The 17,021-nt window shown below is 33.3% G+C and overlaps 1 protein-coding gene across 2 annotated transcripts in view; it reads left to right on the top strand.

Annotated features, from left to right (window-relative positions):
- Positions 1-17,021, top strand: part of LOC119069470 (transmembrane protein fend-like) — a 57,370-nt gene that overhangs the window by 32,163 nt on the left and 8,186 nt on the right. For both annotated transcript variants that reach the window (XM_037173524.1, XM_037173523.1), the window contains exon 2: positions 1,861-1,908. In XM_037173524.1, the coding sequence (XP_037029419.1) occupies positions 1,861-1,908 (48 nt within the window). The remainder of the gene's footprint in view (positions 1-1,860; positions 1,909-17,021) is intronic.

Genomic DNA, 17,021 nt, shown 5'->3' with positions numbered 1-17,021 from the left:
GCTGTTAAATGAATAATAACATTTAACAGCTGACAGATCTTCAATTTATATTAATTTTCCATTCCATTTAAATTCAAATAGAAAAAATCCAGCGCTGTGCTTGGCATTCATTTCGTACATTGTGTTATTCAGCTCAGCTTGCAGTGAATGCACCACACACTGCTTGTGGCTAATAAAATATACAATAATTTAACAAAATTGACTTGCGCGCTATAATTTACACAATTGAACCATCTTCGACAGGTTCTGCACAATAGTTCGTCATTTTCATTATCAATATTTTTTGTATTATTTACACTATTCGTGCTGGTGTACGAAAGCGCTTCGAATCGAGATGAGATAGAGAAAAGAAAATAAACAAAAACTTGGAAATATATGGCGCAATATATCGCCATTTTTCTATCGATACAACGGTCATAACGCAACTGGAGGAAATATGAAAAACAGAAAATGGTATGCAACAAAGATGATGATCAAAGTACTATTGCATCCAGCAGGGAAATGTCTGTTCTTGATTTTAATGGTTAGTTACATAAAAGGGATGTGTCACATTAGGGAATTATAAGAAAAACGAAATTTCGTTGATTCAGTCTTGTTTCAAATAGACTTACCCTCCTTAACTCCTTTATCATGCACGCATTTAACAGACATTGACACTGTACATTTCACTGGAATATTACCTGATTTCCTCGAAGTCCATTGATGTCGTTACAGTGTAGCCTCCTGACGCCATCGTCGATATACTTGTCTATCGCATAAAATTTTATTCTTGTTGAAGCTAGTCGAACAACCATTGTTCAATCATATAAAATGCAACTGTAGCGTATACCCAATATACCAAAAATGTCGAAAAATGTTCGTACACCGTACACATTGTAATAACACAGAGAGATTCGATATTTGAATCCGAAAACTGCTACGACAATAATCATAATAACAACAATACCGATGCTGTAAAATGGCATTATTATAATACGAATACCATAATGTCGAAGATTATGATGTTATGCATAAACATCAGCACGACACAATCATAGCTAGATGTTGTTGTTGTTGCTGATGTTATTGGTGTGGGGAATGAAGGCAAGCGAATGTTTTTGCATTTGGAAACATTATATGTAGTTTCTTCCCCTTCTGCAATTTGCTTCCTTGAGTGTATTCCCATTCGTGATCTATATAAACTAAATATTGATGAAGTTGAATTGTGTGTATACTGTATACACTGTTGGAGATGGCACTGCCGTATACCCTCGTTTTACAATATATTCCATAAAATTATTAAGTATGTTTACTACATCTTGCATTTATACACAGAGCAGTACAACGGTTAGACAAAGCTTTTACCCTTACAAATATAACATTTTATAGCTGTGACTATAGGTATGAAACGAAGGATTTTGCTTAGATCAAATCTCTTTACGACTTATTTTATGTTTGAAAATATGTTAAAATAAATTAGGAGAAATGATTGCGGATATATTTTTGTACATCACTTTGTGCACGTACCCAAGATACACATTGTTTTACCATACTTATATGAAGTTGGCATATATACATCGTATGGTGCACCGTAAAAGTCGAATATATAACTTAAACATATGAATGTGTATACATACGATACATGCAATGTTCAGCTTAATACGCCATATTAGATGTGGCAGTTTATATTTTGAAAACTCTGTCAAACAATTTTCAATAAAATTTATGCACACACGTTCTACCTCCTAAACATTGTATGGGATTTTCAGTTTAAAATGAGATAAGGTTTTTCCTAAAAAAAACTTTTTTAATTAAATTCCTGTATTATTTATTGCACAAACATTTTTTTTAAAACATATCCTCATTTTCTCTCATTCACAGTTTGCCACAGATGATATTTCCTGTTTACAAGCAGCACAATGTTCAATGGTGAGTAACATTATTGGGTTTTACAATACGGTTTTTTTTTTCACAGAGCTTTTAGTTTGTTGGAATTCTATTTAATCGGTGATGAAAAAAATACGTTAATGGCAACCAAACTTGTGTGTTCATGTACTCGATCAGCTGGTCCACACTGGTTACTTATAAGTCTTTATACTGATTTTACAGACGCGAGTGGAAGTGGTGAAACCGTTTAAACAGGTACGTACAGTGTCTCGGACATTAAGATTGTTTGACCGGACAAGCTGGTTGCACCAGTTGAAGCAAACGTAGACACAAATTCGGTTGACATTAACTGTATATTGAAAACGATTAATTTATTGGAAGTGTGCCTTAGTTGATTACAAATATTTCGAAGCGAATATGTACTCATTCCTAAGACGCGAGGCTATTTAGAGGATATGTGAAAAATTCAGATTACACGGTGGAACAAATCTAAGAAGTTACATTTTCAAACATTACAATCCAGTCGACATCATTAATTCCACCATGCGATAATGGACACGTTATAATGCATACACACACGTAAATTTCGTAACGTTGGTAATGCATGTGGAATGAATACCGTCGTTTGGATTGTAATTGTTATTTCTTATAATTCCGAGACTGTATGATACAATTTGATATTTCGGGTTCGATGGGGAAGTGTGTGACGTTAGGTGGTTTTTGTATGGACATTAGTTGAAAATCGTCCAGACCTGAAGGTCTTTAATGACATTTTATTATATGCTAAGAAACTTCTAGACACTGAAAGACGATGGGGACACCATCTGGATCTGCAACTCATTTTTTTTTCGTAGGTACCTCCTTTCTCTTATTTCTGTTGGACAACGGCAGTCACAGAGAACGGACGTGTTTATGCGTTGCTCTCTAAAAGTGTTTCTTTTGTGTGGCTGTGTGTGAATTCATTTTCGATTTTGTCTAATTTCTGTGCCAACTTTTACGGCTTTGGTGTTTTTATTTTGCTGTAATGTTTAAATGGTGAAATTATTTTAAAGGTTTTATTAACGAAGTCAAAGTGTTGTTCTCGTAGGTCATTTTCTCTTTGATCAATAAAGTCGTTCTCGCCTCATTGTGCGATATCAACAATTGTGTTATTTCCTTTGTTATTTAACATGTGCTTCGTGGCGTCGGTTTACGGATTAACAATCGACTCTACCAGAAGCTAATGCTAAATTACGTGCTCGATTAATGTACGAAAATGACACATTGCCGTATGGCATCTGGCAGTCAATTTTAGTGCAGGTAAGGTACAAACGCTTCGGGTTCTCATTTGACACCCCAAAACCACATAGCAAATTTTTACAAATTTGCTGTGGTACAATCCCAAGATACAGAAACTATCTTGTACTCCAAAATGACCGCGAGGTTTAACAGATCTATTGATTGATACGTTGTATGGATGTCAAGGGATATGACGAAATACGAATCATTCAGACGCTACAACCTGCAACGCCAGAACGAGTTCAGTCACATGGTGGCATGGCGATTTATACGAAGAGGCAACTCATGGCCTATGGTGATTAGACACTTGCTATTACCTAAAACTAATAGCCGTAACCGTAACAAAGTCGGAAATATCAAAAAACCCAACATTCGCTTTCTCCATAAAAGAAACCATATCGACATAATGTCAATAGTAGAAAGAGCTACAACATGACAATGTTGATAGCGCCATCTTTGGGAAAATGTACAGGTCAATTAGTGATGGTTGTGGTATTCGCATACCACCCACGGCTTGGAGAATTCACAACGTATGGGACGTTAACACACGGTCGATTTGTGAACAATCTAAGTCGGGAGAGATATGATGTAAAATCACAGTCCATATGATCAAGAGACTTGTACAATAGCACAACAGGCCCATCTGAGGCTTAGGTGCTGGGCTTACACCCTCCCATCTAATCTAATCTAATCTTATTTCTGCAACTCATTTGCAGCTCCTTTCGATGGTTTTTCCCTCCGTAATTTCATTTCCATACACACCCATCACAATCAAAAAGTCGATAAATTGTGCTCGAGCTGTTACGTATTGCCCTGCATTAAAAGTTTTTTTAAGTCTTGATTTTTCTCGTTAATTTTGTGGGTGTTATTTGATACCAACATGTCTATCTCTTGACTTTTAGTTATGTTATTCTATGTTTTTTTTTTTATCAATTTCTGACATTAAATTACGAAATTTGAATAAAAAACTTCATAACAAAAACAAGCAAACGAAAAATGTTATAAAACGCTTAAAAAACGATGTAAACAGAAAAGAAAAAAAAAATGAAATTAAACATTATCCTCCCTCTCCAATATATATAAATCTTTGCCTCATCTCACAACAACGTCGCATATCGTCAAACTTCAAACAGTAGAAGAAAACTTTTTTAATTGAATATTCTCTGCACAATGTGCTTAAAAAGACTGTGTGTGTGTGTATCCCACCGAGAGTCTGAAAGTCTAGGAAAAGATTATTTTTCTTTTATTTTTATTTTACTGACAAAATATTTCGAGACAATTTTTGGAGAATTATGAAACTCTCAGTTGAATTTGAACTTTTTATGTTATGTACATTGTACGGTATGATTTCAGTAACGTTGGCGTATTCGATACACTCTCATTTCCAACAAAAAAAAATATTTATGTTTATTTCGTTGTTTATGTTCATAAAAACATTGCCTTTTCTGCATTGAAACAACAAACAAAAACAAAAAGATTTTCATTATTTAATTAAATTAATCCGTACAAATATTACGCCATGACAAAACATTTACGTTCCACACTGTAGTATAATACGCCATATACGCAAAATATCTTAATCATCTCGTTTTTAGTTAGTTGATACTAAAAACGGAGAAAGAGGAAGACAAGAGATAGGCAAAAAAAAGTTGATTCCATTTAAGATAAAACTTGAACATTTTGTACATGACGACACATCCCGTCGTGTTTTAAATGCCAATCCACTTTGTATTAATTTCACATGAATATTATAGAACGTAAAATATTGTAGTTGATATAACGAAAGGAAGATGATGTTATTTATACAAAGAAAACTTGTGCATTGTCTAACAAAATTTTATAAGGGCGAATTAGCATAAATTTGAAAATTTTCCTTTCACACACACACACACACAGTAACTAACAGACTAACTCACACACTCAGACAAAATTAAAATGAGTAGCTTTTGGTTGATATTCCCTTTGATCGCATCATGTTCAAACACATTCCACATATAAATGGCAATGAGGATGAGGTTTTAATTTTTTTTTCTCGTTTTTTTTTCGGGGAAATATAAACAAATAGTACTGTGTGTGTATATGATGAAACACTAAATACAAAACGCTTTTGAAGTAAATCTCCCTTCATCCTTCAACGTATTACCCACTCAAAGTACAGAGGATATGGATTAAGCTCTCTGGTGCGGTGGAAAAGCATATTAAATCCACATAGCATGGTGGAAATTATTTTATGTATTTAGTGAGATGAGTGACTACATGTGAGAGTGTGCATAGATGTGGTTTTGTTCCATGTTTTCGAGCTTCACCACATACCTTCAGGGAAAATTATTATGTACATACAAGACGAAGCACAGTGGTTTCCTATAACCAGATGATATTATTTCATGTGTAAGGTGTATTGTCTATAACTGTTATTGTATGGGGCAAAATAGCAAGGCGATGGGTGTAATGGAAGAGGGTTTGACTATATTACGACGCTTTCATTAATAACTGTGTTGGCGAATATAGTGTCGTATATGGAATCAGCATGGCACTTAGGTTATTGGTTTATTTATCTACCAGAACTAAACGACCACACGACCACAACTTCGCGTGAATTACAATTGATACATACTGTATTGATATCGGCAATGCCCGCAAATCACCACAGGTACGGTAGTTGGTTGACGTGTCATGTGAGCCCCGAAAGCCTGGAGAATGGTTTATTGAATTATGATGGAAAAAGATCGTTGAATTCAGTTCAGCAAAATGTTTTCGTTTTTATTTATTTCTTTGGAGAGAAATTCAATTGCAGGTCGATCCCTTAAACTGAGAATACGCATAGCTTAGTGGATATTGTCAGACGTAATACATTCGTTGAAAACACAATTTTTGTCAGTTGAAACCTGTTTTATTTAGTAACGAGTTTTGTGCATAATTTTGCAAGTCAGATAAATCTAAATGTTCCATTGCGGCGACTGCAAATCAATACATTTCACCAAGTCTCGGTAAAATCTACCAAATTGCACTAAGTTTCTTCCAGGTTCACAAATTTCGCTAAGTTTTGCTAATTTCACCTTTCTCCGAATTTCACTAACTTTCTCAAAATTCTACAAATTTAGCTAAATCTCAATAATTTCACTAAATTTCTCTAAAAAATGTCACTAAATTTCATTAAGTTTCACTAAATTCGCAAAAACATTTTCTAGGCCTTTTTCAAACCTGTGAGGTTAATGCTTGATTTCCACTTACCGAAAAAGTACTATGTGTGAGAGACGAAATTGATTTTTTTCAATTTTTGCTTTGATTATTTGACAGATCGCTTTCTCACGGAGTAGTTTTTGTTGAGTAGAAACCATACTTAAGTACATGTCTGAGGTAAACGTCAGATGTTAGGTCGTCTGTTAATGTTATAGTAATCAGTACACACATTCAGATTCATATCGAATCAGGTATCAGTTAAGTTTGTCTTGTTCTTAGATATCAGAAATCTCTGAATGTACTCAAAGTTTAGGAAGTCAGAAGGGTTTATGACTGTCGAGGAGTTCGACTATGCGCAAGGACCTACAGGACCTACAAGTCTCATTGATTTATTTTTCGAAAAGGTTATGTGCGCTCATTGAGAAATCAAACAAATGTCTTAATCAACGAGATATAACAGAAATTATGAACATGAACCGAGGCACAAACAAAATCATCCGAATTGTTGATTATAATGCGGAGCTCGAATAAAATATGTGACAGAGAATCAATGTTTATTCCAAAACGTGCTACTACCACGCCTGCCCGGATTCAACAATATCAGTTTCAGTATTAAAACAAATAAATCGAAAATTGCTAATTAATTTCTGTTCAACATTCCATTAAATATAAATTTTTATTGAAGTCTGTATGCCATGCCATAAACTAAAATATATAAAACAAAAATCATCTAAAATAACAAATTAAAAATGATCCCCGGCTATACACGTCGGATTGGATGTTATGCAGAGAGATGTATGCACGGTGTGTGTGTACCAATGCATTACATATTTAAAAGTCATATATTTTTTGATGTTACATTAAAAACGAAAAAAAAAACAAAAAAAACCTATACTCTTCATAAAAATGAGTGATGCATTTGGCAATAAAAGTGTGTGTATGTTTTTCAGCCTAAATAAACAGTTTAATTGCAGTTTTGCGTGCAAAATGCTTGTTTCACTGTTTGGATACACGTTGATTTATGTATACATATTTGTTGTGTAGTTTTATACATTTTTAGTACGCTTTTTTTGTGCTCATTAAATGAAAACAATATTTTAAACGCATCCCATTTAATTTTATGTTTGCAGTAGTTAGGATTAAATGTTTGCTTTGTATGTTGATTATTAAAAATAATGGCTATTTGATTTGATATTTATGTGAATAATACCTGGAATATTATACGAATTTGAGGGTAATTGAAAAGCTCTACTCACTCGAATCATTGCGAACGTTTTTGCATAGCTTAAATTCGGTAAACTTTTGTTGATTGATTGAAATCCGGTGTCGTACTTTTGAAATTATATTTTTGAGAAACGTATCTCTGCAACATTCTTGACATTTTAACAACACTTGAGTCATTCGTAATGCATGTCAGACCAAAATAGTATTAACAAACCTCTACCACCCCTTTCACCCTCAAAGACTAAAGTACAATGCAAATATTACCGACTATTCGCCACATCAAGTGGTAGAAATATCATTTACAAGGAGACAGTCATAGATGACGTGCACGTGCATGTTTAGTGAATCATAAGAAAAATGTAGCAAATAGCATTAAACGTTCATATAATATGTAACACCGAGGTTGATAATTATTTATATAGGGAGGAAAATATCTACCACACGTTTACTACTAAACATGCCGCGCTGATAATTTCCTTTACATCGATTTTATTCGGACATCACGTAGAAAAAATTTCGCTCAGTGCAGCTTTTGAAGTGTTTTCGTATCATTCGAATTTGAATTTGTTGTAAAACTAATTCCAAATTTTTGCGAATTTAACAGAGTCTATCCATAACTTTTATCATTTTCAAACTAAACCGTTTATTGATTGGACCCACCCGAAAAGTGTGATCCAACACTAGAAAAAGGAAAAAGTTTTTTTTTAGATGGTGCAACGCGAGTTCAATAGTTTTTTTTATAGATCAAATGCTATTTAACCATCAAAATAAAGTTTATAAAACGAACCGAACTAGCAAAACTTTTCGATAAAACTGTAATTTAACGAAAACTTTGCACAGAAATAATAATAATAAAAAAGTAGAAGAAATCGCTAACTCTTCAACCTTCTCCTTTACACTCAAGCACCAATAATACATTTTCTCAAACGCAAATTCAAAAGAATTTTTATTTAATTCTACTTTCATCATATTCAATTTATGCACAGAACATCCGGTTCTATATGAATGAATGATGACACCATACATTATCGTTTACGCTTTTCAGATAGGGAAAATCGGAAATACCATGGCTCCTTGCATTATATTCATCCCGAAAACTTTATAATAATTTTCGAATTGCACTCAAATTCTCATTAAGATTTCATTAATTAAATGTGACTTGCCATTACAACACATTTCAAGTTTGATTATGAAATTTTCATAGTTTATGGTGTGTAGGATATATATTCGTTATAATGCTGAGATGCTGACGCCTTACTTATGGCAAGCATTTCTCTTCGTTCTCTGTTATCGCTAGATATATAAAATTTACATTAATCCTCATCGTGTATGTACTAGCACTTTATAGAGTTTTGGTTTTGTTGAAAAGATATGTGTGGCTCAATCATTTTCTATGCCATGTATGTATGTATATGTACCATAGTCATCATCACCATCATATCTAGCTTTTAAACACAACCTCGTATGACAGAGATAAAAAGAGCAAATAAAATTTTCGAAATATAAGGGATGTAGATGAGATTTACCATTTTGTGTAAGATAAATTCATTTTAATCTTAACAGTGGCGGATTTTATTCATAACTTTAACTAAAATGTTATCTTTTTCTCGAACAAACAAACATTGTTTCTTTTGGTGGTAATTATTCACTTTAGACATATTGATAATAATGGTGTGTGGCAGCAGAAGCTACATTTATTAATTATATGATGTGCAAACAACATGCCAAAGTTCTGTTCAAAAATCATCGTTACTATTTCCCCTCATATCAGGGCTTATTACTCAGAATTTTTTGAAGAAATTTTAAAAAAATTCAGAATTTTTCAGAGGATTTTTTCAAAAATTAATTCCTAAAATTCCTGAAATTTCGAAAATTATTAAAAAATTAAAAATAAAAATAATTTTTTTAAGGAGATTTTGAGATATTTTCAAGAATTTAAAGTATAAAATTATTAACATTCCCAAAAATTTTCAAATTTAAGAATTTTTAGTAGTTTTTAAGAATAAATATTTTGAGTAGTAAGCTATTTCTTTTGAAAATAATTTCGTATTATTTCTGTCATGGTCTCTATACATAGTCTTACAACTTATAATTTCACTATACCAACGATTTTGATGTAAACGATTAGCAACGTTGACGATTTCCCTTTCACTCAGTGTGAAATCTTATCTCGCGCAAAATTTAATTTGTTTCAAGTCACCCTCATATTCAGGGTCTGTCATTGTTTCCCATTGTGCGAGAACCAGAAAAACCCCTTCATGCAGGACCTCACTGCTTATTTACACATTTATGGTGTACATATGTTCAAAGTTCAGAGCACTGTAATATACATAAAAGAAAACATTTAGCATAACACATAATGTGCTCGCTGCTCACATCGTCTGTAAAGGAAAAAGTTTTTCGGTGCTTTTATAACACACGAAAATTTCGTTATTCGAAGTTTTCTCTCTCATTCCCCTTTTTTTTCGGCGTACTAAATTTCATAAGCGTTTTGAAAGTTTCTTATAACATACAGAAGAAAGAAAAAAAACCGAGTGTAAGACATAAAATGGAGCTTAAGAAAAATGGTTGATAAGATAGATATTTTATAAGCACGTACATTACACATAATAAGTTCCAAAGTGAGCGTGTTCATAGTTTGAACTTTTGTAACGGAAAGTATGCTATGCATAGGATATACATAGTAGGATAGGGTTTACAATTTAGACAATCAATAAATAACCCAAGAATCATCTTCCACAAACATTTCACAAAAAACTGAACTATAACAAAACAAAAGGATAATGTTGCCAGAGACAGCAGAAGGCTGTGCGGTAAGCATCGAATTTTTGAATGCTTTTTGCAAACACCTCGTCGTATATTTTAATCACCAAGTGGGTCCATGTATATATTGTTCCATCGTTCCGCCAATGAAAAGTTAACTGTATTACGACAATACCTGTCCAGAATACAACATCATTGTTCGTTAAATGACCGGACAAAACAAAAAAAAACCCTTAAGTCGCACAACAGCCATTGTTTAGTAACTTCGAAAAACTTTAGGGCGTCCTAAACACAATAAACAAACAACATTGTACTTAACAGCATATTGTGTATTATGACATGACATTTTTTACATGTTCTCTTGTTCACAAACATTTTTTTTTTACCCCCGTCATATGCTTTCATATATTGCTCTTGTTACGTTTGATCTCCCCCTGCGTTTCATTCTTCAACTGAATAAAATTAATCAAATAAAGTCCAATCTAAACATGAAAAGCTTAAGTACGCAAGGGTCAGCACTAAATCGACCGTATTTGCATAAGAAAATGAAAGCAAAATAACCGGGAGAGCGACATTTTACAATAAAAAATCAAGTTCAATTGATGACGATGATTATTTTTTGTTGGAAAATACTTTTATCGTTGCGTATTACGGATATTATAATACAGACTCAATTTGTGTGTCATTCAAATAGAATAAAGAAACGAATTGATTTTGTGGAAGCGGAACAAAAGAAAACGTTGAGCTTTTACGAAAAAGATTAGCCGAAAATCAAAGGCAATTTGAGATATTTCTTGTACGAATCTTTATGCATCTGCATGTTTACACAGGCAGCCGGGAGTGGTTTTGTATGCATATATAATGTGGTGCAACAAGAAAGATACGGTCGTACGGAGAGAAATATGTAGAAGTAAAATGTTCAGCCAATTCTTTTCTTTTTTTTTGAATTGTAAATTCTATTCAACCAACCACATACAATTCCAGTCAATACGTAGACCAAAATATAAGACTTTCTTCTGCATATGACTTGCAGTGTGACTTGGGAGCTTGGGATGTAGAAGTACATAATAATCTACTCGTATTCTACATAGAAGTTAAAGCAAACAGTATACAGTTGACTGCGCCGACCGAATATAGAGTTGTACCACCAGGGCCTATTTTGTAGATTTTGTTTCTTTTTAGTAATTTTAGAATTTTGGAGAGTTGGAGAAAATCTGGAAGTAAATTTTAAAATTTGTAGAAAGTTTTGAAAAGGTTTTCGACAAAATGGGCCCTGTGTCACACACTCATTGCATTGAATTTTTCATAACACATCATCGACATTCGACCTACATTCCTCATTCAATTTAGTCGAAAATTTGCCGCACGTACATCATTCCGTACTCTGTGCCATTTTTTTTTTCGTTTTTCTTATTCGTAGCGTATTCCGCGACCATTAATTGAACCAGGTAAAGTTGGTTATGTTGGTTATGTGTGCTTTTATAGCACAAAATGGATGTCCTTTACAGAATTAAAATCGTGATCTCTTTACCGCCGTTTGCTGCAGCTCCTCCCTTGAAAACTGGTGATACAAAGTGTGAAAGCGTAGTATTTGAATGTTGTCTACGCTTTGTATATAATACCAAAAAGTCAAAGTCGAAATTATGCTCGTTCGAGAGATTTGCATTTCCATGGCGCCGAAAGTGTTGACGTTTATTTGGATTTAATTTGCATAACAAAAATGATGATGTTAGTACACCCGAAACGTTGTATATTTATACACACGACCGAAAGCAGAGATTAGGAATATTTTTCATTTCAAAATGAAAATCAAAATAAATTTTGTTTAGATGTTCAATTGAATTGAATGTATTCAACCATCCATTTTATGATAATCCCATTTTGTCACCACAGGAGCTATGGTTTTTGTTTAAGTATTTTACCTCCGCAAAAAACGCTTTAATAAATCAAAACAATCTAATTTCTATTTATCATTTCGTTTCGTTGCTATGTTATATGCGGTGGTACATTTGTGCTCATTCAGTGTATATGTATACATATAGACTCAGTCATCTACTTATAAAGGACAAGAGAAGTGATATAAATCCATTAACTGACATCTAGGGTAATCATTCATTTCTGGGAAATGTATTATGCCTCTAGTTTAGGCACACAATTTATAGAATTTATTTCAAACTCTTCCAAACAATGCACTTCTATAAGGCGAACAATAAAAAAGTTGCCTTTGATGCAATGAATTGTATTTTGTTAAACTCTGAAGCTTTATCGCCTATTGTCACCCAATATAAATTGCATTTCATTTTAAATGGGAATAAAACATTCGTAGGTGCAGAATGGATTTTTATGCTGAAACAGTCCTGTCTAATTGTTGGTCCAATACATCCGCTGTTGAAAGCAATTCGGGGGTATTGAAAAAAGAATTGGACGCTGAGGTGTTTCATGTGTTATGTGAATGATCAACTTTGTGGTGCTAATCCACTAACGTTTGTGACGTGAACTATCTCGAACTGATAGAAAATTGACATTGACAAAACAATAACCGAACGGTATGCGCATGAAATACAAATGTGGTAGAGATGAGCGGACTGCCAAATTTTTCGGGATTCAAAAATAAATTTAGGGTCGTACCGAGTTCGGGCATTCAAAACACGAATCAACCTGCATATTTGAAACGACTACAGAAATGTAATTAAGAAAGGATTATTCCACTATCGAATCTTATTGACCGTTCAGTTTCTTGTGATAATCTGCACCAACGTTTAAATGAATTGTTTCTCATTTTCGTTGATAAAATCGGAAATTGTGAAAATTAATTTGGTTTTTCTGTCGGTCCGGGTTTGACCGGGTTTAATTGGGTTAAAAATCTGTTGGGCTCGACCCGCTCATCTCTAAGTGCATGCACAATATGCATTGCACGTACTGGTACCACATTGTCAAATTATTAATTGAATTGCAAAAAGGTGCACGAGTTTGTTTATATGTATTTATATCGACAAAAATCAATAGTCCGCACCGAAAGCATGAAAAACATTTCCCAAATTCAATTTAGCGAACATTGTGTGCTCACACCTACCATCATAAAGTAATTTTGAACTGGAAGATCGATGTGAACTTTAAATACTCACTGACGACAAAGAATGAAACATATTTTGCAACCCAGGCTCACCTTCTTCTTCTCTTTCTTTATTCGATTCGCAGCAAAACTTACTGAACTCTATTACGAAAATCCCTTCATACAACGGAATTAATTTACACCGAAGTGACAAAAGGGTCTTTTGGCAATTGTGAATGTTCTTCGATGCAGAAAATTGGAATCACTTATGTGATGACGACCTAAAAATGGTGAAGCTCTTTCGTGTATAACACACAACTCTTATCTTGTGCGGCATTTCGTTTTTTTTTTCGCTGTAGTTATCAACTCCATTATAGAGTATTTGTGTAAGATGTCTGGTATTGGCAAGATGCCGAATACCATCTTTTTCTATTAGATTCTTTTGTATATCAATTTTTTTCGCTCTATACAAATATGAAAAAAAAAATTGTAAGAGAAGCGAAACGTTTGGTTGAACGATTGAATGAGATGAAGTTGTGACTGGATGAAGTGATATATAGAGGTTATATGTATGAAAGGGAAATGGAACAAAATTTTCTATTTGACTAATTTTCTATAAAGCTAGATTTGCATTGAAATGTTGGTACATCGTAAAATTCAAATTTCTACGTTTATGTAGCTGATGGAAATTCGTAATGTCATTCATGAGTATAATTTGAATTTTTGTGATGTTTGGAATGATTCACTGCTTTTTACAAGACATTTTTTTTTAAACACAAAACGCATTTGTGAACAGTAGACTATGAAGGGAAAAACATTGTGCTGAAGTAAAACCAGGTGAGCATTACTGTAGAGTAGATTTGCAGCGTTAATAAACATTTGCTCAATAAACGAAGTCACTATAGTTTGTTCAGTTTATACGTTCTGAATATATTCCGCCCTGTGTAGAGCTTGTATAGCTGCAAACCAAAATGTATCTCACAGTTCTCTAGAAGATTGTAATTCTATAGTAGAGATTTGTAGTACGGTGTGTCGTTGCTGTGACGATAAATAATTTACCGTAAAATCCTCTTTTTTTCCCATTAACCTACAAGCAATTCGACATTGTGCGGTGTGCTGATAAAGTGGTATGTTTGATTATGCACTCTTCATTCATTAAGAGACGCATGGTAACCGATTTTCCTAGCGTGTTAATAAATATAAAATGTACCAAATCCCCCTTTTCAATCAAACAATCCATTTAACATGTGCATGGCCTCCAGTTATTTTACTCGATTATATCCACCACGGCCCACAGATATGGACATTTTACTTAAATAATGAACGACGTTACGATATACATATATACTATACTATATCCATTGATATACACACGGTTGTCCTTTGTAACAATACTGTACGATTTATATGATGTGTAAGCAAATACAATACTTCGTTCCTCTTTCATGACTTATTTCATTATAAATTTTCCATTCCCCGAAAACACCGAAACCTTGTCCAACGTTTTAGTTATACTTTATTGTTTTGTGCGTGAATTTCTATATCCAAAATTTTGTCCAATAAATTTATTCAAAATGCGCAGATGTGTCATCCCGTTTCTCATGTTACAATTTTAGCCTTTTGCAAATTTAGCCGTTATTATATTGGGCTGTGTGTGTATGTGTGCTATTTAATCAAGGGAGATAATGCCCAGTTTCTGTAAATAAATTTTCTCTTTTTGTCATAGATAACAATTGATCAAAGTGCTCGGACAATTTATTGTCTCCGCCTCGCTATGCAATAAAATGTATTTCTGATTTTTACCAGTTCAATAAATCGAAACAATGGAAAATGGTTCTCGCTTATACATAAATATTATCACTAAGTGAACCGTAAATGCTGCGGGTATTGGCGTGTAATTAAATGAAAAATTTTCCATTTCAAATTAAATGCTGTAACAGCTCTCTGAAATGTCAGTACTGAGTCAAGTATTCACGAACGCAGATAAATTAAAAAAAACATAATTGACTTCAGTGTTTTCGTTCAAGGTTCAATTATTGCTGCTCAATAAGCTTATGTCGTGATTTTTAACAGAAAAACGTACAAAAGTTAATTTTTCTGCTCTTTGACACCTTTCAAAATCAAAAAAAAAATCATCTCTCACCAAACACCTGCCATGCCACAACAACGACCGACGGCTTGATGCCTGCATTAATTTTATTTACTAAAATTTATTTTTCATAACCACTCATTTCAAGCACCTTTATATTATTACAAAACAAAATACATTTTATTTATAGGTCGTGCCACATAATATAGTAATTTCAATTTTCCGCATTCATCCGTGCATGTAATTTATTTATATGTTGTAAGTAATGCAGAAACAATAAACATTTTCACGTTAAACGACGTATTACATATATAATACAAATATTTGTAGAAAACTCATTGCATCGAACGTAAACTCTCATTGTGCCGTCAATTTAATGCAAGCGTATCTCACCGGCCGGCCATGTAGGAGAGTAATGTGATACTGTTTTATGGTTCTTTATTTTTTTTTCATTCAGTTTGAGTATAATGTACAGCATAGTTAGACGGTGTAAATATATGGTTTGGCTTGATTTGTTTGTTTCGGAACGTATAGCCTCATATTATTATCGATTTGTTTACTGGTGTTCGCAATCACTATCGCCATCATTAGACTAGTTGTTAGACTGCGAGGGAAAGATATTTTTTAATAAAATTGTCCAGGTAATATCGATGACTGTCGATGAATATAGGCGATCGTTAGATGAGACACAATGATAAATTTTGGCTCTACTCTACAAGATTTGATTAAAACTGTTGTAAAAATGAACAAATATCTAATCTTAGCGAATTGTAAGAAAAATGAAATTTCATTGATTCATGCTCATTCCCAATCAGCTGACGATGTTTTTTTTTCTACTTCTAAAGTATCAAAAAAAAACTTCTATTGACATCGTCGGGACCATTCGAAACAAGGATAAATCAATAAATTTTCATTTTTCCTATAATTCGCTAATTGGTTGCATTCTCTTTCTGCATTTAGTAGATATTGAATGCAAAATTTACTAGTAAAATAGCAGCATGTCATTGTCAATTCTCGATTCATGACGAATGACAGGTACATCTTCTTCTTCTTGCGGGAAGTGTCAAATAAAAGAGAAATTATTTTGTGTAAACGTTTGACAGCTACCGCAAGTTCTTTGTTCAATCTCGATTTCTTCTTCAAAATATTTCCCCGTCAGTCTATTAACAACAATATTAATTAACAGTATATTGAAGAGAACTTATGAATAAATGTGAAACGATGGGGCAAAGCGAGGCATGTATGCATTATTCTGAAAGAGATTTTGTTAGGACAAACTTTTACAAACTATTTATCTGTTCAAAAATAAGTTGTACTTCGTTAGCAATAAATTTCCCTTGATGTAATTCTTTTTTCCGACTGTTAATTACTAACAAATAGCTGTTACACAGTAAATACTTCGTAAACAGTTTCACGTTGAATGTTACTCTTTTAAGTCGATGGCCGCTATTTCGATTTTGAATTTTTCTTAACTTCATTTCAGACATTTTATGAGTTACGACAAGTAATAAGCGCAGCATAATGTACTGGCTGCTGTTAATTATATGTTTTTCTTCATGCTTTATTGTA

This window comes from Bradysia coprophila (genome assembly GCF_014529535.1).
Source record: "Bradysia coprophila strain Holo2 chromosome X unlocalized genomic scaffold, BU_Bcop_v1 contig_35, whole genome shotgun sequence".
NCBI classification, from domain to species: domain Eukaryota; kingdom Metazoa; phylum Arthropoda; class Insecta; order Diptera; family Sciaridae; genus Bradysia; species Bradysia coprophila.
The sequence above is the reverse complement of the archived record's forward strand: the minus strand, read 5'-3'. Positions and strand labels throughout refer to the sequence as shown.